This window comes from Pan troglodytes, chromosome 12, assembly GCF_028858775.2.
Source record: "Pan troglodytes isolate AG18354 chromosome 12, NHGRI_mPanTro3-v2.0_pri, whole genome shotgun sequence".
Classification (NCBI taxonomy): Eukaryota; Metazoa; Chordata; class Mammalia; order Primates; family Hominidae; genus Pan; species Pan troglodytes.
The window spans coordinates 13,215,940-13,241,713 of NC_072410.2; the positions used below are offsets into that span (position 1 = coordinate 13,215,940).

At 41.8% G+C, this 25,774-nt stretch overlaps 1 protein-coding gene across 20 annotated transcripts in view; it reads left to right on the top strand.

Moving 5' to 3' along the window:
- The window catches only part of SEPTIN10 (septin 10), an 87,727-nt gene that overhangs the window by 2,471 nt on the left and 59,482 nt on the right, over positions 1-25,774 (top strand). For 9 of the 20 annotated variants that reach the window (XR_010149272.1, XR_010149274.1, XR_010149275.1 and 6 more), the window contains exon 2: positions 19,102-19,170. The exons of the other annotated variants lie outside the window; for them this stretch is intronic. Coding sequence is in view for 5 of the 9 variants with exons in the window: in XM_054678135.2 (XP_054534110.1) it covers positions 19,102-19,170 (69 nt within the window). In the remaining 4 variants the exon portion in view is untranslated. The remainder of the gene's footprint in view (positions 1-19,101; positions 19,171-25,774) is intronic. 20 annotated transcript variants of the gene reach the window in all.

Sequence of the window (25,774 nt, forward strand, 5' to 3'; positions counted from 1 at the left end):
GACACCTCATGGTGATTTTAACTTGGATTTCTCATATTGTCACCCAGGCTAGAGTGCAGTGATGCCAAGATGGCTCACTTCAACCTCAGCCTCAGTCTCCTGGGCTCAAGCGATCCTCCTGCCTCAGCCACCTCAAGTAGCTAGGACTATAGGTGTGCACCACCACAGCCGGCTAAATTTTTGTATTTTTTGTAGAGGCAGGGGTGTGACCATGTTGCCCAGGCTGGTCTCAAACTCCTGGGCTCAAGCGATCCTCCCGTCTCAGCCTCCCAACATGTTGCCTATTTTCTAGTTAGATTTTTTTTTCTGTTGGGTTTAAAGTTTTTTAGGTATACTAGATTCCAGTCCTTTCTCAGATATGTGATTTGAAAATATTCTCTTTCAGTCTGTAGTTTATCTTTTCATCTTCTAACAGGGTCTTTTGCGAAGCAAAAGTTTTCAGTTTTGTTGAAATTTATCATTATTTCCTTTTATGGATTGTGCTTTTGGTGTCAAGTTTAAGAACTCTTTGCCTAACCTTAGATCCCAAAGATTTTCTCTTATTTTTTTCCTAAAAGTTTTATAGTTTATGTTTTACATTTATGTTATGACCCATTTTGAGTTAATTTTTCTGTTAGGTGTCAGACTTAAGTTGAGGGCCATTTTTTGGCCTATGGATGTCCAGTTGCTCCAGCACCATTTGTTGAATAGGCTCCCTTTCCATTATTGAATTGTTGATGCACTTTTGTCAAAAGTCAGTTGAGCATATTTGTGTGGGTCTGTTTCAGTCTGTTTCTGGGTTCTCCGTTAGCACACAGTCTTGATTCCTGTAGCTGTGTAAGTCTGAAATAAGGTAGACTGATTTCTCCCACTTTATTCTTCTCTCCCCCAGATTTTTAGCTATTCTAGTTCTGTGCCTCTCTGTGTAAGTTTTAGAATCGTCTTATCTATATTTACAAATAATTTTGCTGGGATTCGAGAGGAATTACATTACATGTTTATATCGATTTAGGGAGAATTGATAGCTTTACTATGTTGAATCTTCTAACTCATGTACATAGTATTTCTCTTCATTTCTCTCTCTTTTTTTTGAAGACGGAATGTCGCTTTGTCACCCAGGCTGGAGTTCAATAGCATGATCTCAGCTCACTGCAGCCTCCACCTCACTGGTTCAAGCGATTCTCCTACCCCAGCCTCCTGAGTAGTTGGGATTACAGGCATGTGCCACCACGCCCGGCTAATTTTTTGTATTTTTAGTAGACACAGGGTTTCTCCATGTTGGTCAAGCTGGTCTTGAACTCCCAACCTCAGGTGATCCACCCGTCTCAGTCTCCCGAAGTGTTGGGATTACAGGCGTGAGCCACCATGCCCGGCCCAGACCTTTTTTTAATAGAAGAGGATATTAAAATTCAGGGAAGTGGCTGGGCGCAGTGGCTCACACCTGTAATCCCAGCACTTTGGGAGGCCCAGATGGATGGATCACGAGGTCAAGAGATTGAGACCATCCTGGCCAACACGGTAAAACCCCATCTCTGCTAAAAATACAGGAAATTAGCTTGGCTTGGTGGCATGTGCCTGTAGTCCCAACTACTTGGGAGGCTGAGGCAGGAGGATCACTTGAACCTGAGAGGTGGAGGTTGCAGTAAGCCGAGATCGCGCCACTGCACTCCAGCCTGGCGACAGAGTGAGACTCTGTCTAAAAAAAAAAAAAACACCTCAGGGAAGTTTAGTGTCTCGCTTAAGGAATCGCAGCTAGTGATTGTGAGATCTGCTCTCTGTCATATTGTCCCTGCCATTATCTCTACCATGCTCCTTATTAGGAATTGCATCATTTTATGATTCAGGAGATCCTGGCTGTATAATTAGTTATTGTTGACTGAGATAGTGGATCTTGAAATAGTGTTGAGTACAGTCCACTGACTGCTTTTTCATCTCCCGAGAAACACAGCCATAATTTTCCACTTCTTCAGTTATCCTTACCTTTTAAGTGGTGACCAAATCTTTGCAATTCCTGTCCGCATTTGTCATTTCCTGTTTTAGCTACAATGCTTCTGAACTTTTTTTCTCATTCCTTCTCAGTTTTTCTTCAGTGAGGATAATTTTTGTATCTAAGAGTCTTCTCATTTGTTTTACTTTCTGTCTTGAAGTTGTGATTCTTAATTCTTTCTTGATTTTTTTTATTTTTTATTTTTGAGGCGGAGTCTTGCTCTGTCACCCTGGCTAGAGTGCAGTGGCGCAATCTCGGCTCACTGCCAGCTCCGCCTCCCGGATTCATGCCATTCTCTCCTGCCTTAGCCTCCCGAGTAGCTGGAACTACAGGCGCCGGCCACCACATCTGGCTAGTTTTTTGTAATTTTAGTAGAGACAGGGTTTCACCGTGTTAGCCAGGATGGTCTCAATCTCCTGACCTCGTGATCCGCCCGCCTCGGCCTCCCAAAGTGCTGGGATTACAGGCGTGAGCCACCGCGCCCGGCCTGTTCTTTTCTTTCACGTCCTGGTAATTACCACCTCCGCACCTTCGGATAGTCCCATCTCTTCATCTGGAGATCCTATAATCATTGTAGTATAATGAAAGACTCAGTTCCCATGCTGCTTCCTCTGAAGCTTTCCCAGAGAACCCCAGCCCCTGGCAGCCAGGCTGCTTCTCATTTGGTATTTGGTCATATGCTACCTTGCAGTACCTCCTAATTTATGTTTTTGTATTGTTAACCTTTTGCATCAAGTAAGCTCTGCATTTTTTTCGTCCTTAATTAAATGATCTGTTTTCTGGAAGAGCAACCTGTATTATTCTTTGTATCCTCCATAGCCATACTCATATATCTTTGAGGACAGGCATTTTTTTTTTATATGGAAAGTATGTTATCTTGGACAATTTTATTCTTGCTGAATGTTAAATGAATAAATTATAAATGCTTGCAGGCAGCCAGGAGCTGTTTGTTCATCTACACGTATGTTCTAATGAAGCCCCACTTTCCCTAGGCTGAAACACTGATAGTGTCATACTTTTCAGATATTCCCAGACCGATTTTCATTATAACATAGTCCCAGGCTATGTTTGGATTAATTGATTGATTGATTGATATATTTTGGTCTGTGGGAAAGAAGGAGAAGGATGCTCTTAAATTTTTATAATCTACTGCAGGATAGATTCCCTCTCTTTAAGAATACATATAGGACCCTTGCTTTCAACCATATTAATGTAATTTATCTCTGCTTTAGATTTTGAGCATTCCTAGTATAAAATGCCTGATGCGCAAAGCTTTTGTAATGAGAACTTTAATTCTTACACTTTCTTCTGATAATATCTGGAAGGTTGATTTAGATAATGCTTTATTTAGAAAATTTAATTTTTTTTTAGGATTTGTATCTACTGCTGATTTAAGGATTTTGGAGGAGGAATCACGTATCTCATAGTCATAATGACGAAAGTAAAATATTTTAAATTCTAATGTTAAATACCTTAAAACAAATATGATTTAATAGCTTGGGATATAGCACTTATACTTTGTTGGTATTACTTTTAGTAAATAGGCTACCTGGTCAGGCTACCTGGTCTGTGCCAGGTAGGATGGGCTCCCCAGCCCCTCCACACTAGTTTCAGCCTAAGATCATATGACCAAGGAGCTTACCAAAGATAAGGTAGAAATGTGGCTATTTTCTGATTTCCTTTACCTTCCTCCCTTAAGAATCAGATCAAGTTTATCCTGCCCTCTGTGTGGTCTGTATTTATGGGGATAGCAAGAAAGTCCTATTGTCTTAGAGTGCGTGTTACATAGAAAGAGTTCACAAATTGTGAAATATTAGGTAGGGAGTATATTGATGGATACCTTGAATGTTCTGTGAGTGTCCATGAGAAAACTGTATCCCAGTCTCTCATGGACAAATAGAAGCTGTGCATGGTGACATTTTTCCTTAGCTGCATATATACTATTTGGCAGGAACATTGCCTTGAGCTCTAAATTAGGCCAGAATTACTCAAATGATTTTTGAAAATTAAAATAAAAAGCTGCTTTTGTTATAAAAGACCTTTAAGAGGAATAGTTGACTAAGTTTAATTCTATGTGTATAGATGAGAAATGTTCTCATTGACAAATTAGTAGCTAGTTCTGCTCAATCTGAATGAGTCACGGCTTCAGAAACAGACATTGAACTTTTCCCCATCTCCAGCATAATCTTCAGTTTTTTTTCCCATTTGCACTGCATGAAATCTACTTTATAGAAAGTCCTTTTGTCGTCTTATAAAAGTATAGATACCTCCAGACAAGTTAGTCAGTGGGTGACTTTCCTAACGCCTAGGGAGATCCTGGGAATCAAGGAAGTCAGAGTTTCCCTAGGGGTGAACACAGGTAGGTAGTTTTGATTTAGGGCAGGTTGGGTGAGAAGTCAGGGGAGGGGAGGGCTGCAAAAAGGGAGGTGAGGAAAGACTAAACTTTGCCTTTTTCAAGGTTTATCTAGAACAGTGTTTCTCAACATTTTTTCATTACTACCCCCTCAGGAGAAAAATTACATTTAAATAAAATGTAATTAATTAATAACAGATTTAATTTTTATTAAATTAGCCCAGGTAATTAAGTTCCCCCTAATGGGAGGAATCCAGTACTAAAGAATATACATTTTTCAGATAAGGTTGAGCTTTGGTGAGGGCCACAGACCATTTGTTTATTTATTTATTTTTGTCCTCCCAAGAACCGATTTCTGCTCTCTTTAGGGGGAGAGAGAATACAGGTACTGCCCCCATTGAGAATGCATGATCCATAGTTAGCCATCCTAGCAATAGGGCAACATATGTTTTTTCTTCTGAGTCTGCTACTAGATTTGAAAACAGTCTAAGACTAAATACTCAGTACATTATAAGTTAAATGAGGCATTCAAGAACTTACTCAGGACCTTAGCTGTTTGTAATACTGTTTCTGTGGAGACTGTAATCTTACTCCAAGCAGCTTACTAATATGAATTTTTGGAAAATACAAATTATTTGTGTGATTATGATTTATACTACCTTTAAATAAGTAGAATGAAAGCTTTTTACAAAAAGCGCAATATTGAGCTAAATAGTAAAGGAAGCGATGGCCATGGATTAGCGGAGAAGAGCAGGCTAGACATTTTAGACAGCAAGAATATTCACTGTCTGGCACTGTTTATATGCTCAAACTTAAAATAACATGAGAAGCCTTTCAATTCTTCACTATTCATGAAAGAAATAGCTTTGCTGGGCGCGGTGGCTCATGCCTGTAATCCCAGCACTTTGGGAGGCTGAGGTGGGTGGGTCACCTCCGGTCAGGAGTTTGAGACCAGCCTGGTCAACATGGTAAAACCCTGTGCCTAGTGGTGCGTGCCTGTAGTCCCAGCTACTCGGGAGGCTAAGGCAGGAGAATCGCTTGAACCTGCGAGACAGAGGTTGCAGTGAGCCGACATTGCACCACTGCACTCCAGCCTGAGTGACAGAGTGAGACTCCATCTCAAAACAAAAAACAAAAAACAAAAAAACAGCTTTAAAATTTTTAGTGCAATTTTTTTTTAATAAAAGGGAACTTTTTAGCTATTATTTTCAACTTTTAGTGGTCTAGTAATCTCTGAAGATCTTTGCAGGTAATAAAGTAGTCAAGATATATTTTTCTGTGGACTTGTCCTTTATGGCTATAACTATGTTCACTATAGTAATTGAATGCTACCAGATGCTGAAGTGCATTCACCATGGCAAGTACTTCCCTTGTGTTATCACATTTTATTTTTTATTTTTTGTTTTTTGAGACAGAGTCTTGCTTTGTCGCCAGACTGGAATGCAGTGGTGCAGTGTTGGCTCAGTGCAACCTCTACCTCCCGGGTTCAAACGATTCTCCTGCCTCAGCCTCCGGAGTAGCTGGGATTACAGGCATGTGCCACCACACCCAGCTAATTTTTGTAGTTCTAGTAGAAGCGGGGTTTCACCATGTTGGCCAGGATGGTCTCAATCTCTTGACTTCGTAATCCTCCCTTCTTGGTCTCCCAAAGTGCTGGGATTACAGGCATGAGCCACGGCACCCGGCCTGTGTTATCACATTTTATTCTCCCAGCCCATGAGCTGAGTATTGTTATCTCCAGTTTTTTGGATGAGATGCAACTTTCACACATTCTTGCACGAAATGTCTCTTGTTTCCTCCATGTTGTCTTTGTACCTCCTTGCCCCAGACCTCATTCCAGGCTTTGGCAGTTCTTAATGATGCAGCATTTTGCATCTGTTGCTACTACACAGTTAATTCTAACTAACAGCCTTCTTAACATACATTTATACTGATGTCATGCTAACTCTTCTTCTTTGTGACATGGATCATTGAGAGAATTTCTAGGGGCTCTCTGTTTTGGTAGAAGATAGGCTGCTTGTCACATAGTAACAGAAATTCTGTTGTATAGAAAAGAATTATAATTTACAGTTTCCATGTAACTCTGAGGACTAAAGAACCTAATACAGCATTATAATTTGAACAATTGGAGAAAATAATTTTGTTTTGTATTTGCATATTTTGCTATATATTTTCTTTTTTGTTGATTACAAAAATTATACAGATATTATTTAGCTTATCCTCAGGTATTCTGATTAGCTTTTTTAGCTACACTTTCCCATTTACCTACCTTTTAGTCAGAAAATTATGTTATACTTTTATGAATTAACTTTGTTATTCAAGTACAATTTATTTATTTATTTGTTATTATTTTTTGAAATGGAGTTTCACTCTTGTCGCTCAGAGTAGAGTGCAGTGGTACGATCTCAGCTCACTGCAACCTCATTTCCCGGGTTCAAACGATTCTCCTGCCTCAGCCTCCTGAGTAGCTGGGGTTACGGGTACCTGCCACCATGCCTGGCTAATTTTTGTATTTTTAGTAGAGACAGAGTTTCACCATGTTGGGCAGGCTGGTCTCAAACTCCTGACCTCAGGTGATCTGCCTGATCATACTAGTAATATGGTATAATTATATTCAGCCCAAAAACTAAGCCTGACTGGCTTGATGAATTAAGCTGAATCTTTAATGCTCTTATCAGTGTAGAACAATTCAAGTCTCAAGGAATCAATGGAAACTTCAAGAGAAGCGAGAATTACCACTGGGCCACGTATATTTGTTTTTGATAATGTAAAATTTACCCTAATTATATGCTTGACTAAAGATTTGGGTGATTACATAAAAGTTCTTTGAGGGATCCAAGGTGCTCATAGGAACCTTAAACTCAGTAGTTCCAAAGTTGCATCAAACCTGTGCTGATTCCTCTCCTATTCTCTTTCCTGCTTCACAGTGACGTCTCTCCAGTGACCTTAGTTTGAGTCACTTGGACTCAGAATCATGAAGTCAGCTTCTTGCAGCCTCACCTTTTCTGCTGTCCTTGCATTTACATGTAAGCCTCCTTGGGCTTCAGTGATGAGCTCACTGTGATTTTCCAACCATACCAGTTATATTTGTACCCTTGGCACACGCAGATTCCACTACTGTGTTGTCCCTCCCCTCCCCTCCCGAGTCTCATTCTGTCACCCAGGCTGGAGTGGCTCAATCTTGGCTCACTGTAAGCTCCGCCTCCCGGGTTCATGCCATTCTCCTGCCTCAGCCTCTTGAGTACCTGGGACTACAGGCACCCGCCACCATGCCTGGCTAATTTTTTGTATTTTTACTGGAGACAGGGTTTCACCATGTTAGCCAGGATGGTCTCGATCTCCTGACCTCGTGATCCACCCGCCTCGGCCTCCCAAAGTGCTAGGATTACAGGCCTCAGCCACCACGCCCTGCCTCTTTTCTTTTCTTTCTTTCTTTTCGCCCCGCCCCGCCCCGCCCCGCCCCTCCCCTTCCCCTTCCCATTCCTTCCTTCCTTCCTTCCTTCCTTCCTTCCTTCCTTCCTTCCTTCCTTCCTTCCTTCCTTTCTTTCTTTCTTTTCTGTGGGGTCCCGCTCTGTCACCCAGGCTGGAGTGCAGTGGTGCAGTCTCAACCACTGCAACCTCTGCCTCCTAGGTTCAAGCAATTCTCCTGTCTCAGCCTCCCAAGTTGCTGGGATTACAGGCACACACCACCACACCTGGCTAATTTTTTTTTAATTCTTTTTTTTTTTTTTTGAGGCAGAGTCTCGCTCTGTCGCCCAGGCTGGAGTGCAGTGGCATGATCTCGGCTCACTGCAAGCTCCACCTCCCAAGTTCACACCATTCTCCTGCCTCAGCCTCCCGAGTAGCTGGAACTACAGGCATCTGCCACTACGCCCGGCTAATTTTTTTGTATTTTTAGTAGAGCTGGGGTTTCACCATGTTAGCCAGGATGGTCTAGATCTCCTGACCTCGTGATCCGCCCGCCTTGGCTTCCCAAAGTGCTAGGATTACAGGTGTGAGCCACCGTGCCCGGCTTAAAATTTTAATTAGAGACGGTTTCACCATATTGGCCAGGCTGGTATCGAACTGCTGACCTCAGGACCCACCACGCCCAGCCTGTCTTGTCTTTATTTGCTAGGAAATTTCCTGTTTCTTCATCAAGTCTCTGCTCAAGCCTTTTCTTGCCAGTGCTTTCTCTGACTATGTAGATTTCATTATACCCTGAGTGTCTTTTCCAGATTTTTAGTTGTATGTATATCTCCCAATTGTACTAAGATTTAAATTGCAAGGATATTGATTTATACAGCTTTGATCCACAATGCCTGGGGTCTGTTATTCTGTCCTTACAATGTAAGGCTTTAAAAATAATATTGTGAGGCTGGGCGCGGTGGTGCACGCCTGTAATCCCAGCTCTTTGGGAGGCCGAGGCAGGCGGATCACGAGGTCAGGAGATTGAGACCATCTTGGCTAACACGGTGAAACCCCATCTCTACTAAAAATACACAGAAAAAAATTAGCCAGGCGTGGCGGTGTGCGCCTGTAGTCCCAGCTGCTGGGGAGGCTGAGGCAGGAGAATGGCGTGAACCCAGGAGGTGGGGCTTGCAGTGAGCTGAGATTGCGCCACTGCACTCCAGCCTGGGTGACACAGTGAGACTGTCTCAAAAAAAAAAAAAAAAAAAATGATAATAATAACATTATGTACATTTGTGGAGTAAGTGAAAAACAATAAGCACTGATAGACTTCACACTGATTCCAAAGTATTCTTTTTTCCCAGATGTTCCTGTCAACTTTAGGTCCTTTTAATGCTTTTTTGTTTTGTTTTTTTGTTTTGTTTTTGAGACAGGGCCTTGCTCTGTTGCCCGGGCTGGAGTACAGTGGTGCAGTCACAGCTTACTGCAGCCTTGACCTCCCAGGCTCAGATGATCCTCCTGCCTCAGTCTTCCAAGTATCAGTTTCCACAGGTACACACCACTGTGCCTGGCTAATTTTTTTTTTTTTTTTTTTTTTTTTTTTGTGAGACAGGGTCTGCCTATGTTGTTCAGGCTTTAAGTCCTTTTAATGGGTATCTATTTCTCTTCCTTCCCCTTTTCTTCAGCTCCTCTCTCATTTGCTTTTCCTGGGCTAAATAAATGACTTCTCAAATTTCATTGGCTTTTCTGTCACCTAGCCTGCGTGGAACATGCTCTCTTTTGAAGGAATTCGAGCCACCTAGTAATCCTTTTTTTTTTTTTTTTTTTTTTTTTTAAATTTGAGGTGGAGTTTTGCTTTTGTTGCCCAGGCTGGAGTGCAATGGTGCGATCTCGGCTCACTGCAACCTCTGCCTCCCAGGTTCAAGCGATTCTCCTGCCTCACCCTCCCGAGTAGCTGGGATTATAGGCATGCGCCACCACACTCAGCTAATTTTGTACTTTTAGTAGAGATGGGGTTTCACCATTTTGGTCAGGCTGGTGTCAAACTCCTGACCTCAGGTGATCCACCCGCCTTGGCCTCCCAAGGTGCTGGCATTACAGGCGTGAGCCACCGTGCCCGGCCTACTTTTTATTTAAATAAGCCTTGAGATGTAGTTCCACAGGGTCTTTTCACATCAGTAAGATGCAATTTTATTGTCTTAATCTTAATTTTATTGTCCTTAATCTCCCTTTCTGTTCATGCAGTTTCTGTAAGTTGTTTTCATTCTTCACATCACAAACTTTCTCTCATTGCTTGTTCCAAGTTATAGTCATAAAATCTGAGTTGAAAGGGATCTTAGAAAATTGTTACCTTTGTTACCCACTTAGTACAGAAATCAGCTCTGTAGTATTGATAGGGGTTACTGTGCCGCTGTTGGAACCCTTCCAGGGTCTGAGCTCAGTGCTTCCTAGGCAGCTCATTTCTCTGTTAGACAACTTGAGTCCTTCAGTCATTTCCTTTCCTTGTGTCAAAATCTGCCTCACTAGTCTATTCATGGGTCCTGGTTTTTCCCTCGGGAAGCTCATTTCCATATGACGGACTGAATATACTTTGCTGTCCCTTAATCCTCTTATGCTGCAATAGGCTAACAATATTGGGAAAAAGTCATATTTCCTTGAGTCATACAGTGCTAGAAAGTAACTTGTAGAGTATTAGAAAACTTAATCTGTAAGACATCATAAAAGAAGATTTAGTTACTTTTTTTTTTTTAACTTCAGGGTGTAGAAAGATATTTTGAGCTTTATATTTAAGGAAGAAGCCATAAAGGAAAAGATTTATAGTTTAGTCTTTATGAAAACTGGAAAGTCAGTAATAAATCAGGGAAAGATATTTATGATACACATGACAAGCAAAGAGTTATACTCAGCAGCTCTTACTAATAAGAGAAACAAAGAAGGAGTACCCTGATAGGCAAGTGGGAAAAACATGAATTGGTGATTTATGGAAATATAGGAGAAATGGCAAGTAAGCTGAAAAATGTTTAAAATACCAGAAGTTAAATTAAGATGTTAGTTTTGCCTGTCAAATTGACAGAAATTTAAAAATTGTTAATACCCTGTACTGATAAATATATAATGAAATGGACCCTTTTATACACTTGTGATTATTGTGAAATATGTATTTGGTCTTTGACCCCTGACATACAACTGCTGAAATCCTTAAAACTTCCAAAGTGATGTCTTTTGTATGCTAAAGAGATGACTGGTGGCTGGCAGCCCCTAGGTAGCTTAAGGATGGGGCTGGTCACCAGAAAGAACAAGGCAAGATTAGAGGGTTGGGACTTTCAGTTTCATCCCCCAGTCTCTAGGAAAGGGAGTGGGGCTGAAAGTTAATTGATACCAGTGACCAGTGGTTAATCAGCCATGCCTGTATAATGGAGGCTCCTTAAGAACCAAGAAGGACTGGGTTCAGAGAGCTTGCAGATAGCCAAACACATGGAGGCTTACACACATCCATGTGTTGGGAGGGTGGCATACTCCCCTCCATGGGGACAGAAGCCCCTGGGCTTGGGACTCTTCCACATGTTGAGCTTTGTATCTCTTTATCTGGCTGTTTATTTGTATCCTTTAAAATATTCTTTGTAATAAACTGGTAAATGGAGCAAATGAACAAATTAATTGAACCCGAGATGGGGGTTGTGGGGACCCTGATTTCTAGCCGTTTGTTAGAAGCATTGGAAAATAACCTGGGGCTGGCGATGAGCAGAGGTGAAGTGGGAATGGGGCAGAGTCTTGGGGACTAGCCCTCAGTCTGTGGGATCTCACTCTATTGCCAAGTAGAGAAGTCAGAATTAAATTAGAGGGCACCCAGCTAGTGTCTACTACAAAACTGATTGCTTGGTGGGTGGGTGGGAAAAAACTTCCCACATTTGGTCACAGAATTATCCTGTGTTGTGTGAGAGCAGAGGAAAAACAGTTTGTGTTTTTTTTTTTTTCAACTCATTGCTAATATTAGAAATATAAGCAGGTAGGTCCAGTCTTTTTGAGGGGCAGTTTGGCAGTATGCTTGGAACAGGAATTATATTCTAGGAATTTATCATGAAGATATTGTCAGATGCACAGAATAATTGATGGTTATACAGGTGAGTTGGATGGAATTCTGGAAGCAGACATGGAGGAGGAGCTAGCAGTGTAGGAGATTTCTTGGAGATGAGGGGCAGGGGTAGTATTGCCTGTGAAAGTTGAAGAGGGAAGAAAGCAGGACATGTGGGTGTTGGGGAGAAAGCCTTCAGGCCCTGATCCAGATCTTAATAGCCGTGCAAGGAAAGAAGGGAGGAAGCCCAATTGAGCAGTGAGAGCTGCAGAACAGTGTGGATCTGACAAAGTCTGGGCCAGGCAGCCCTGACATCCCTACTGTGCCCAGTCTTCACCTACCAGCTGCCTAGGGAGAAAGTGGTCTTGGGTCTATACTGCAGCAGATTCCAAAGGCTGTACAGGTGGAGACGGTCAGCAAGCTGCAATCTTTGTAGGCACAGGACTAGGTATTGCTTGAAGGGAGAATCAGAATGGCGCACCTGTTTGGCTGCCATGAGAGGAAGTTCGTTGTAGTGTTAGTAAAATAGCACAAATTGGAACATTCATTGCAGTGTTACTGAAACAGCACAAATTAGAAATGATATTTTTTCTATAATAAATTTCTAATTAGGAGGAGTAATTTTAAAATAAGATTGCATTTGTATTTTAAACTGTCATTGTTATAGTGCAAGCTTTTGTTAAGCTTGAGACTCTTAACTCTTTTATATGAACTACTATCAAGAATTTCCCCATCTTGATGATCTTTTGAGACTAAAAAGTAGAATTTGCAGTTATCCTTTAACTTTTGATGTATTTGTTGGAGTTTGATGGTATAATGGAGGTGCTATTTTGCTGGGATTGGACAACCCTAAGCCTTGCTGTACTGACACCCTCCGGAGGATATGCAAACAGGCCATGCACACTGGAGGCCAACTTGCTGCTGCCTTATCTTGCTCACTCTTGGTAATTTCACTTGAGTTCTTTTTTTTTTTTTTGGAGACTGAGTCTTGCTCTTTTGCCCAGGCTGGAGTGCAGTGGCACAATCTCGGCTCACTGCAACCTCTGCCTCCTTAGTTCAAGCAGTTCTTCTGCCTCAGCCTCCCAAGTAACTGGGATTACAGGCGCACACCACCATGCCTGGCTAATTTTTGTATTTTTAGTAGAGAGAGGGTTTCACCATGTTGGCCAGGCTGGTCTCAAACTCCTGACCTCAAGTGATCCACCGGTCTTGGCCTCCCAGAGTGCTGGGGTTACAGGTGTGAGCCACCGCGCCCGGCCTCCACTTGAGTTCTTTTTTTTCTGGGTTGTAATTAGCATCCACTTCTAGCAGTGTGGTCTGCATTAACTTGAATAACTTAATGTTACTACTTGTTTTAGGAAAATTTTAGATCACTGTTAACCTGTAACTTTATTTTAACTTGAATTTTCCCTTAACCTGAAGATGTTATAAAGTGATTTTAAATAATGAGTCTGTGGAATCTTTCAAAGTATTGTTTCAAGCCAAATACCCCACCCTCCTGAAACTCATAAAATAGGCCCAGATAATAATTATTTTTTTTATTTTTATTTTTTTTGAGACCTAGTCTCACTCTGTCGCCCAGGCTGGAGTGCAGTGGTGTGATCTGGGCTCACTGCAACCTCCACCTCCCTGGTTCAAGCAGTTCTCCTGCCTCCTGGTAAATGGAACAAATGAGCAAATTAATTGAACCTAGCCTCCTGAGTAGCTGGGATTACAGGCATGCACTGCCATGCCTGGCTAATTTTTGTATTTTTAGTAGAGATGGGGTTTCACCATGTTGGCCAGGCTGGTGTTGACCTCCTGACCTCAAGTGATCTACCTGCCTCAGCCTCCCAAAGTGCTGAGATTACAGGCATGAGCCACCACGCCCGGCCTCCCAATGATAATTATTTAGGCCACTTTTTGCTTTTTGTTCTCTCTCGCTCTTGCTCACATTATCCTAAAGAATGCCAAAAAAGACCTCATAGAATCCCAAGGGACAGTTTAAAAACTTTGGTTCTATATTTTGGACTAACTTTATAATAATAAAAATTTTGGAAAAGTGAAGTTAAAGTCAAGTGATTATAGGGCCGGGCGCGGTGGCTCACGCCTATAATCCCAGCACTTTGGGAGGCTGAGGTGGACGGATCACCTGAGGTTGGGAGTTCGAGACTAGCCTAACCAATGTGGAGAAACCCTGTCTCTAGTAAAAATACAAAAGTTAGCCGGGTGTGGTGGTGCATGCCTGTAATCCTAGCTACTCTACTTGGGAGGCTGAGACAGACAAATCGCTTGAACCCAGGAGGCAGAGGTTCCAGTGAGCTGAGATCACGCCATTGCACTCCAGCCTGGGCAACGAGAGCGAGACTCCGTCTCAAAAAAACAAAACAAAACAAAAAAACATAAAGCTAAGTCAGGATTCTGTTTCCTGAGGCTCATTGGTCTGCTTAAGGGGTGGCTGTAAGGCATTTTCAGAAATGTTTCCCAGCAGGGTAAGGAAAATTGTTACCTAGGGGCCTGTTGGGAAAGAAGCATCAGAAGTTTATCTGTAATTGGTGGACAGGAAAAGGCCATGTTTCCCAAGGGCCCTAGGATGAATTGTGTGTCTGTCACATTGCCTGTATCCCACAAACTGAGATTTTAAAAAACGTGCAGCACCTGACCTTCCTCCAGCTATCCCACGTCTGGCACTTCTTTCTAGGATTCATAGATAATACAACTTTTTTAAAAGTATATGGTAGACCTTGCTAGGAGTTAAGTTACTGTATGGGATTTTTCCTTTTGGAAAGTAGGTGTGTAGATTTATATATGGTTTTGTGTGTATGTGATATATATGTATCTTTAAAATAGAAGCTACAGGAAAAGCAAATTGACTGTGTAGTGAAAGGTGGTTTGAGATGGTTAGTCTCCTTACCCCCTTGTGCGTTGAAACGAGATTGTGGTCACCTATTGTGCATTCATGTTTCTCTGAGACACAGTCACAAGGTCAAGGACCATGTCTTACTACTGTTGAGACTGCGGAGCCTAGCTGAGTGGTTTACACATACTAAGTGGGTGGTCAACAATAGAGCAGGCCAGAATTCTTGCAGATTTTTAATTTTTTTCTAATTTAGTGTTTCTTAGCCCTACACAGAGCTCTGTTTGCCATTAGAGGGATTCAGCCAACTCTTGTCCTATTATTACTTTTCCTGCTAATTTATTAAAAACCTTTTCCAGCCAGGCACGGTGGCTCATGCCTATAATCCTATCACTTTGGGAGGCTGAGGCAGACAAGTTGCTTCAGCTCAGGAGTTCGAGACCAGCCTGGGCAACAGAGTGAGATCTCGTCTCTACAAAAAAATTAGCCAAGTGTGCTGGGATGTGCCAGTGGTCCCATCTACTTAGGAGGCTGAGGCAGGAGGATAGCTTGAGCTTGGGAGGTGGAGGATCTCGGCTGTGAGTCGAGATCATGCCACTGCACTCCAGCTTGGGTGGAGAGCCAGAACCTGTTTTTAAAATAACTAAATTAATAAATTAAAAAAAAATTAAGAAAACCTTTTCCAGTGTTAAACTTGTTTTGGAAATTTAACTGACCAAGTAGTACTAATGGAAAATATTTGAAATAATTATTCATATTACTTTAATGTGACTCATTTAAACTAACTAATCAAAACATTTATCCACTGAGATTTTAAGTAGGCTTTTTGGCCGATGTTCAGAAACACAGTAAATGAATAAACAAAAGCAGATATTTGATATGAACTTACATAAATGACAGAAATTTAACCTATATTTTATTTAAGTTTAATGGCAAATGAGTATAAAGCCTCTAATTTTTTTCTTTTTTTTTTTCTTTTTTTGAGATGGAGTCTCGCTGTCTGCCAGGCTGGAGTGCAGCGGCGCGATCTCGGCTCACTGCAAGCTCTGCCTCCTGGGTTCACGCCATTCTCCTGCCTCAGCCTCCCGAGTAGCTGGGACTACAGGTGCCCGCCAGCACGCTCGGCTAATTTTTTGTATTTTTAGTAGAGACGGGGTTTCACTGTGTTAGCCAGGATGGTCTTGATCTCCTGACCTCATGATCCACCCACCTCGGCCTCCCAAACTGCTGGAATTACAGGCGTGAGCCACCATGCCTGGCCTAAAGCCTCTAATTTTTTTCTAAGCAAATTTTACTTATCAACACTAAGCAACATTTCACCAAAACTCATGATATGCTGTCATTATATTAAAAACTAAAAACCACTTTTTTACCAGTAATTTTTAAAGTTTGATTTTCAGCCGGGTGTGGTGGTGCATGCCTGTAGGCCCAGCTGTTTCAGAGACTGAGGTGGGAGGATCGCCTGAGCCCAGGAGGTTGAGGCTGCAGCGAGCTGTGATCGCACCACTGCACTCTAGCTTAAACAATAGTGGGAGATCTTTTCTCTAAAATAAAATAAATATTAAACTTTTCCTTAAAGTTCTATACTTGACAAGTCAAAATAATATAGCCTCAGTGAATTATATGTGTGGTGCATCACTTATAGTAGACACAGATGCTGAGAGGTAAGCAGGTAGTATGTTAGGTCCGGAATTAACGACAAGCATGGAATGTTCTACCCTCCTCCTCATTGTGTCTAATGCAGGGCTCTGATCAGGGCCCCTAGCCAGATATTATCTGTGGCACTTAGCGTTTAGCAGAAAGTCAGACTCTAAATGGACATTTCTGGTTTACTCAGTCTGCCACTCAGGTATTGTCTCTAATCTGTTCGTTTTTTCCTTCAAATTCTTACACTTACTGTACTTTCTCCAAGTACGAAATTCTGCCTTCTGGTGTTTAGGGATTTTTTTCTACCTTAAATTTCTCATCTAGATTTATACCTCTTTCCTGACTCACTTCAAAGTCATTTTCTTCTTTGACTCCTGCCTTCAGTGATCTCTAATTTCTCCAAATTTCTGTAACCACCACTGTTTGTTTCCAGGGGCTCTCACTTTGTTTCTGTCCTACAGACTAGAGGGACGTGATACTGCTTAGGTACCACATGATGACTGGGACTGGGGGGCCTTTCAGAATGGCAGGGTGTAAATGAAGTATATGTGTAGTTAAAAGCTAAAGCCTGAAGCCAGGTATTAAAATCAGGCTAGTCTCTGATATGCTTTGTATCATTTACATACTTTTTGCCTTTTAGATTGTGAAAACACCATCAGAACTGTTGTGTCCCTCACTGAGCTTTTGCGTGCTTTTAAATAGGAGCATCTTCCAACTGACAAGTGTCATTTTGTGTTGGAAAAACTTAGGATTTGAAAACACTGTTGGCTGGGCGTAGGGGCTCAGGCCTGTAATCCCAGCACTTTGGGAGGCCAAGGCGGTAGGATTGCTTGAGGTTAGGAGTTTGAGACCACCCTGGCCAACGTGGCAAAACCCCATCTCTACTAATAAAAATACAAACATAAGCCAGGCGTGGTGGTGCTTGCCGGTAATCCCAGCTGCTCGGGAGGCTGAGGCAGGAGGATCGCTTGAATCCAGGAGGCAGAGGTTGCAATAGCTGAGATTGCACCCCTGCACTCCAGCCTGGGTGACGGAGCGAGACTCTGTCTCAAAAAAAAAAACACATTGTTATTCGGCGTGTTCAGTCACAAGGTCAGCCTATTTTATCAAAATGTACCAGCAAAAGATTGTTGTTAGCATATATGAAATTTAGTCACGATGTACACTATTTTGTCTGTGTAAGATTTATTCACTGTGTGTGTGTGTGTGCGCGTGTGCGTGTGTGTGCATGCGCATGCGTGCACGCGCCCGCACAGAGGATCACGGTGAGGTGGTGGGAGCACCCAGGTTCTCTCTTTCATTGCAATGCCGTTTGTTGCAGCATGGTTCATTGTAATTGCAGAGGAGAGGACAGTCTCAATGAAGAGCGTCGATATGTATACACCACACTGTAGTATACAGAGGAGAACACTGTGCTGTAGAAAGAATGAGGTAGATCTAAATAGTACTGCGAAACAGTCTCCAGGAGAGATAGCAAAAAAAAACCACAGTGCAGAGCAGTAGACAGCTACCATTTATATAAACAAAGGAGGCCTGCTTAGACATGCACAGCCTCTCTCTGGAAGGATGCGTAAGGGTCTGGTGCCTCTCGGGAAGAACGCTGAGCTATTAGAGAATCAAGAGTGGGAAGGGAGTAATTGTGCACTGTATTCTCATTGACACCATTTGCAATTCTTTTTACCACATTCATATTAATATTACTTTTTAAATAATGTGACATTTCCTCATTATCTTGTGCTGTATTCAGAAGTAGGATAGCAGTACCTTGGAATTAGTACAGTTTTTCTTGTACCTCTCTTCCCTCATTCTCTACTGTTGCGAACAGTGAATATCCATTTGGTTTACAACTTGAGGCAGTAGAAGGAACACCAGTTTGGCAGTCAAATCAGACCTGTGTCTATACACTACTGGCTTATATGATTTTGGGTAAATTACTCAACCTTTCAGAATCCGAATTTTTTCATCTAGGCTGTGGGAATGTTAATATGTATAGCTCAGATGTATTGTAAGGATTAAATAAGAAAATAAACTTAATGAGCTAGCATAGTGATATGGACGTGTAATATGAGTTCTATAAATGATTATTTTAGTGACTAAGGTACTTGTTCAAATTATAAAATCCCTGCTTTCCCCACCACACCACAATTGTAGCATTCTTGACATTTGTATTTCCTCTGACACGCTGCAGTGGAACATACCTAATTTTGAGGGACTTCTTGGCTCTTAGAGTATCTTTAAAAATGAAAAGGCCAGGCGTGGTGGCTCATGCCTGTAATCCTAGCACTTTGGGAGGCCGAGGCAGGCCAATCACGAGGTCAGAAGTTCGAGACCAGCCTGACCAACATGGTGAAACCCCATCTCTGCTAAAAATACAAAAATTAGCCAGGCATGGTGGCGCGCACATGTAATCCCAGCTACTCAGGAGGCTGAGGCAGGAGAATCACTTAAACCTGGGAGACGGAGGTTGCAGTGAGCCGAGATCATGCCATTGCACTCCAGTCTGGGTGACAGAGCAAGATGCCGTCTCAAAAAAAAAAAAAAAAAAAAGTTCTTTCTCTCTCTACTTGTAAATGGAAGTTTACTAATTTCATAAAATTTTTTTGTGTGCAAGTATATTACTGTATATGTTGAATATTATATGTAATTTACTTACATAGATACCTATCCAGCAAGAAAGCCACAATTTCAAACACGATTCAATAATGTAGACTACACCTCAAAACTTGGTGATAACAACATTATTATAACACCTTATTCATGTAAATATATTATTCAGATAATGGGTTTTAGGGAGTAATGTTTCTGTTTCCTTTTAAGCCTTTGTATTCCTTTTTTAGCTCTTTCAGTCTCACATGGCAACGAAAACAACTTGTATGTCTTCACAAGGATCAGATGATGAACAGATAGTGAGTATGTCTTTTAAATAGATACCATATTGTACTCTAAATGCTTCTATGATTTTAAAATAACTACTTGGAGTGCTTATAGACTCTTGTGATAGAGACTTCTGTTTGTACTTACCTCCAACGTGAATTAATTTTTCTGTTGATTCAAGTGAAAAGTCGATGATGGATTGAATAATTGAGTATCCACAATATTCTTAATTGAGTATCCACAATATTCTGACATTAAGGAAATTTTTTTTTCTGTTTCTTTTTTCGTTTCCTTTTTTTTTTTTAGACAGAGTCTTGCTCTGTCGCCCAGGCTGGAGTGGAGTGGCATGATCTCGGCTCACTGCAACCTCTGCCTCCTGGGTTCAAGCGATTCTCCTGTCTCAGCCTCCCGAGTAGCTGGGATCACAGGTGACCACCACCACGTCCGGCTAACTTTTTTGTATTTTAGTAGAGATGGGGTTTCACCATGTTTGTAGGCTAGTTTTGAACTCCTGACCTCAAGTGATCTGCCCACCTCAGCCTCCCAAAGTGCTAGGATTACAGGCGTGAGCCACTGCCCCAGCCCTGTTTCTTTTTATCATTCGTTGTTTGTTTTTGTTTTTTGAGACAGAGCTTTGCTCTGTTGCCCAGGCTGGAATGCGATGGTGCAATCTCAGCTTACTGCAACCTCTGCCTCCCGGGTTCAAGCAATTCTCATGCCTCAGCCTTCCAAGTAGCTGGGATTACAGGTGTGTGCCACCACACCTGGCTAATTTTTGTATTTTTAGTAGAGACGGGGTTTTGCCAGGTTGCCCAGGCTGGTCTCGAACTCCTGGCCTCAAGTGATTTGCCTCCCTCAGCCTCCCAAAGTGCTAGGATTACAGGCGTGAGCCACCACGCCCGGCCGTTATTTGTTTTTTGAGCACACTGCAGAATGTGGTGGGTGCATAGAACTCCTGTGAATGGCAAAGTTTAGGGAGCCCTTGGGTGGTCCTGCCAGCTGCCTCCCTGATGCAAGATTAGACCTGATGCTTCTAAGGGTCTGTGGGGAGGGGTTTGGTAATTCATATTGAAATTTGTATTTAAAAATAGGAAGTAAATTTGGTGAATGAGGTGAGTAACTAGAAAGAAAATTGCAAATACAAACATAGGTAATTCAGTAAGTTGTTTTTTATTTTGTTTGTTTTTGAGACAGGGTCTTGCTCACTCTGTTGCCCAGGCTGGAGTGCAGTGGTGCAATCTCGGCTCACTCAACCTCCACCTCCCAGGTTCAAGCAATTCTCATGCCTCAGCCCATTATAGGCATGTGCCACCACACTCGGCCAATTTTTGTACTGTTGTTAAGAGACGGGGTTTTGCTCATGTTGGCCAGGCTGGTCTTGAACTCCTGGCCTCAAGTGATCCATCTGCCTCCGCCTCTCAAAGCACTTGGATTACAGACGTGAGCCACCACGCCTGGCCAGTAATTCAGTAAGATTAAATAATTTCCTTTAGTTCTGTGCTCCAATAACTGTAGTCTCTTCTTGTTTTTCCCTCTTTCTCCATATATCAATGGTACTAACAGTCTATTCCATCTTCCTCACAGACTTTTTGAATGATGTTTAATCCTCCAGAGATTACTGTCAGAGTCACTAGTAATCTTTAGTGACTAGTCCATCCAGTGGCTGTTGCTTAGTTTCTTTTTCCCTGGCCCCTCTTTTGTGTTACATCATGGGGACCACACCCTCATTTTTGAAATGCTTTTTTCCAGTGACATTAAAATCCTGTCATTGTAGAACTAGAAGGGATCCTAGAGGCCATTTAGTTCAACTTTTATGTAATAAGCATATGCCTATCAGATAACAACTTTAACAAGTTATGAAGTTCTTACCATCTTGAACACTTTCACGAGGAAGAAGCCTAGTGCTTCTTCAGTGCTCTTTAAAAAAATATGAAGATAACATGCTTACATGACTAAAAATGATTCAAATGGCACAAAAGAGAGTATAGTATACTAGTTTTCTGTTGCTGCATAACAAATCGTCACAAATTTAGCGGCTTAAAACGGCATCTGTTTGTTAGCTCTCAGTTCTATAGGTCAAAGGCCAGACGTGGCCCATCTTCCTTCTCTGCTCTGGGTTTCATACTCAAGGGGTCAGCTGCTGGATTCTTATCTGGAGGCTTTCCTTCCATACTCTTTCTGGTTGTTGGCAGAATTCAGTTCCCTGCTGGCTGGGGGTTGTTGTCAGCTCCTAGAGACCACTCCATTCTGAAAGCCAGCAAGGGAGAACTGGCAGGTGGAGTTCTCTTCATGCTTCATGTCTTTGGCCAGGAAGTGCCCAGGCCCTGTTAAGGATTTACCTCATGGCCGGGCATAATGGCTCACACCTGTAATCCTAGCACTTTGGGAGGCCCAGACGAGTGGATCACCTGAGTTCAAGAGTTCGAGACCAGCCTGACCGACGTGAAACCTTGTCTCTACTAAAAATACAAAAATTAGTCAGGTGTGGTGGCAAGCACCTATAATCCTAGCTGCTCGAGAGGCTGAGGCAGGAGAATCGTTTGAACCCAGGAGGCAGAGGTTGCAGTGAGCTGAGACCACATCATTGCACTCTAGCCTGGGCAACAGAGCAAAAACTCTGTCTCAAAAGAAAAAAGGAAAAAAAAAAGGATTTACCTCATTAGGTCAGGCCCAACCAGGATAGTCTCCCTTCCGAAGACTGACTGGTTTGGGACCTTAATCACTCTGTAAAATCTCTTCTCAGAGACACCTAGGTTAGCGTTTGATTTAATAACTGGGAGAAAGTTTGTGTGCACCAGGGGCATCGGTGTTAGCGACCATCTCAGAATTCTGCCAACCATATACAATAAAAAGCGATTTCTTCTCACCCCAACCTGTAAGTCTACTGCTGACTGGTAACCACTCGCAATAGTCTGTCATTACCCTTCGAGACATTTACATCTGTATGTGTGTATATATATATACACATATATATGTGTGTATATATATACATATATGTGTGTATATATATACACATATATATGTGTGTATATATGTGTGTGTATATATATATGATTATGTGAAAAATGCACATAATGCATATTTTTAAAAACTCTGACCTCAGTAAATAAATCACTATTGGGATACCTAGCTAGTCATCCATGTTGTGACATGTATCAGTAGTTTAGTATACTACAATTTGTTTATCTATTCACCACTTGTTTGATATTTGGAATCTTTCCAGTTTTTGACCATTGGGAATAAAACTGCTGTGAACATTGATGCATAAGTTCTTGGGTGGACATATGTTTTCATTATTTTGGATACCTCCAAGCGGGTTTTTTTTTTGGCTATATAATAATATGTGTTTAACTTCATAGGAAACTGCCAAGCTAGTTTCCAAAGCAACTGTACCATTTTGCAGACTAGCAAATTTATCAGCATTCCATTTCTTCATTATCTCCAACACTTGACATGTTCAGCCTTTTTATTTTAGCTGTTTTGTTGGATATTCAATGTTACTTTTTATTTATTTTTATTTTTATTTATTTTTTTGAGACAGAGTCTTGCTCTGTCTTCCAGGCTGGAGCACAGTGGCAGGATCTTGGCTCACTGCAACTTCCGCCTCAGGTTCAAGCGGTTCTCATGCTGTAGCCTCCGGAGTAGCTGGGACTACAGGCATGCACCACCATGCCCAGCTATTTTTGTATTTTTGGTAGAGATGGGGTTTTGTCATGCTGGCCAGGTTGGTTTCAAACTCCTGGCCTCAAGTAACCTGCCTGCCTTGGCCTCCCAAAGTGCTGAGATTATAGGCATGAGCCACCGCACCTGACCTGACCACTTGAACCTGGGAGGTGGAGGTTGCGGTGTGCCAAGGTCGCACGACTGCACTCCAGCCTGGGTGACAGAGTGAGACTCCATCTCAAAAAAGAAAAACAAAAAACAAAACAAACAAACCAACAACAACAAACAAACAAACAAAAAAACCACAAAAATTACCCAGGCGTGGTGGCGCCTATAATCCCAACTACTCCAGAGGCTGAGGTGGAAGAATCACTTAAACTCGGGAGGTGGACATTTTACATTTTCTTGATAACTAATTTTCTATATGTGCCATTGTCCTTGCATTTTCTTCTTTCCTACCTTCTTTTGGATTAATAGAGAATTTTTATGACTCAATTTCATTTCTGCTTTTGGCTTATTAGCTATACCTCTTTCGCTTTTTTTTTTTTTTTTTTTGATAGTAATTGACCTAGGCTTTAACTTACCACACCCAACCTTCAAATAATATAATATTTTAGCCTGGCATGGTGGCTCACGCCTGTAATCCTAGCACTTTGAGAAGCTGAGGCAAGTGGATCACCTGAGGTCAGGAGTTTGAGACCAGCCTGGCCAACACGGTGAAACCCCATCTCTATTAAAAATACAAAAATTAGCCAGGCGTGGTGGGCGCCTATTATCCCAGCTACTCGTGAGGCTGAGGCAGGATAATCCCTTGAACCTGGGGGGCGGAGGTTGCAGTGAGCCAAGATCATACGACTTCACTCCAGCCTGGGCGAAAGAGCAAAACTCCATCTTAAAAAAAAATTTGTATATATAACACTTTATGTATACTGTAGAAACCTTATAACAATATTCCTTCAGTCCTCCTGTATTTTGTGTTTCTTATACATTTTACTTGTGCATGTAACCTGTAACACATTGTTTTTGTTACTGCTTTAAACATTTGTATTTTCAAGAAGTTTAAAAAAACCTCTCTTACATTTACCCACATATTTACCCACATATTTATCATTCCTTTTTGTAGATCTGTTGTCATTTTCCTTTCTCTTGAAGAACTTTGATCATTTCTTATACTGTGGGCCAACTGGCAGTGGATTTTCTCAGATTTTGTTTATCTGAAGTTGTCTTCATTTTGCCTTCATTTTTGAAGGATGTTTTCATTGGCTGTAGAATTCTACGTTGTCTTTTTTTTGGGGGGGGGGGGCATTTTATAGGGGTCATTGTTTTGTCTTCTGGTTTGCATTGTTTCTTAAGCAACATCTGTAGCTCACTGCAATGTCCGCCTTCTGAGTTTAAGTGATCCTCCCACCTCAGCCTCCCGAGTAGCTGGGATTATAGGTGCCACCACGCCCGGGTAATTTTTGTGTGTGTTTGTTTTTGTTTTTTTTTTGGAGATGGAGTCTTGCTCTGTCACCCAGGCTGGAGTGCAGTGGTGCGATCTCAGCTCACTGCAACCTCCACCTCCCAGGTTCAAGCGATTCTCCTGCCTCAGCCTCCTGAGTAGCTGGGACTACAGGTGCGTGCCACCACACCTGGCTAATTTTTTGTATTTTTAGTAGACACAGGGTTTCACCGTGTTAGCCAGGATGGTCTCAATCTCCTGACCTTGTTATCCACCCGCCTCGGCCTCCCAAAGTGCTGGGATTACAGGCGTGAGCCACCACACCAGGCCTAAAGTTTTCATTATCCTTGTTTTTTAGCAGTTTGCTGTGATGTCCCTAGATGTGAGTTCCTTTGGATATTTCCTGTTTGTAGTTTGCTGAAATTCTTGTATCTCTGAGTTCAAGTTTAGAAAATTAGAAAGTTTTCAGTCACTATTACTTAGATATTTTTTCCCTCCCTCCTACCCCCCACTTTCACCTTCTCTCTTTCTCTAACTTTTCTTGTATTCCAATTACTGGTATGTTAGATCATTTGATACTCTCACACAAGTTTTTAAGACTGTCATAGTTTTATCTTTTTTCTTTCTGTGAGATTTTTAGCTTGGATAATAACTATTGAACAAATCTGTCTTCCATTATTTGATCTGCTGTTAGTACTAAATATATTTTTTACTTCAGATGTTGCATTTTTACATTCTAGAAATTCTGTCTGCTGCTTTTTGTCGTTGCGAGCTCTTTCATATCTTTCTGTAATTCCCCGTCATGCCACCCATTATATCCATCTTTTTCCTGTAGATTCTTTAGCATATTTGTTATCATTATTTAAAGTTCTTACCTGCTAATTAAACATCTGGTTCATTGTGGCTCTCTTTCTGTTGACTTTCTTTCTTGACTGTGAATCACATTTTTCTGTTTTTTTCCTGTCATAATTTTTTTATTGTATACTAGATACTGTAGAGATGCTAGATTCTGTTTTCTTCTTCTGCAGAGTCTTGAACTTTGTTCTAACAGGCAATTAAATTGCTGACTGATCACATTGATCATGTTGAGCCTTGTTACAGGCTTTGTTAAGGCAGGTCTGCTTCAGCTGTGCTTTCTGATTGCTGAGTTATGGACCTTACTCCTAAAATGTGGCCCATCTAGGGTTTCAGTAGAAGGCCTAGGCTGTTTACAGGAGACTCTTTAATTTACAGGCTTAAAATTTAAGCTCTGTCCATCTCTCCAAGATGGCACTTGAAAACTCTGCATAGCTCCTCCCAATTCCCATTTTCCCCCTTCTGGGATCTTTGTATTCCCTCTGTATGTGTGCAGTTTGGCCATCAGCCATGGATTTGAGTGGAGTGTGTTTGTAGATTTTGGACTCCCTTCTTTCTGGAATTTTCTCCCTGAATTCCCAACCAATCTGCCTGCCCCAATCTCCAATGGACATCTTAACCCATTAAGACTATAACTTCCCTCCTGAGCTCTATCTTCCTTTTGCCATAATGACTAG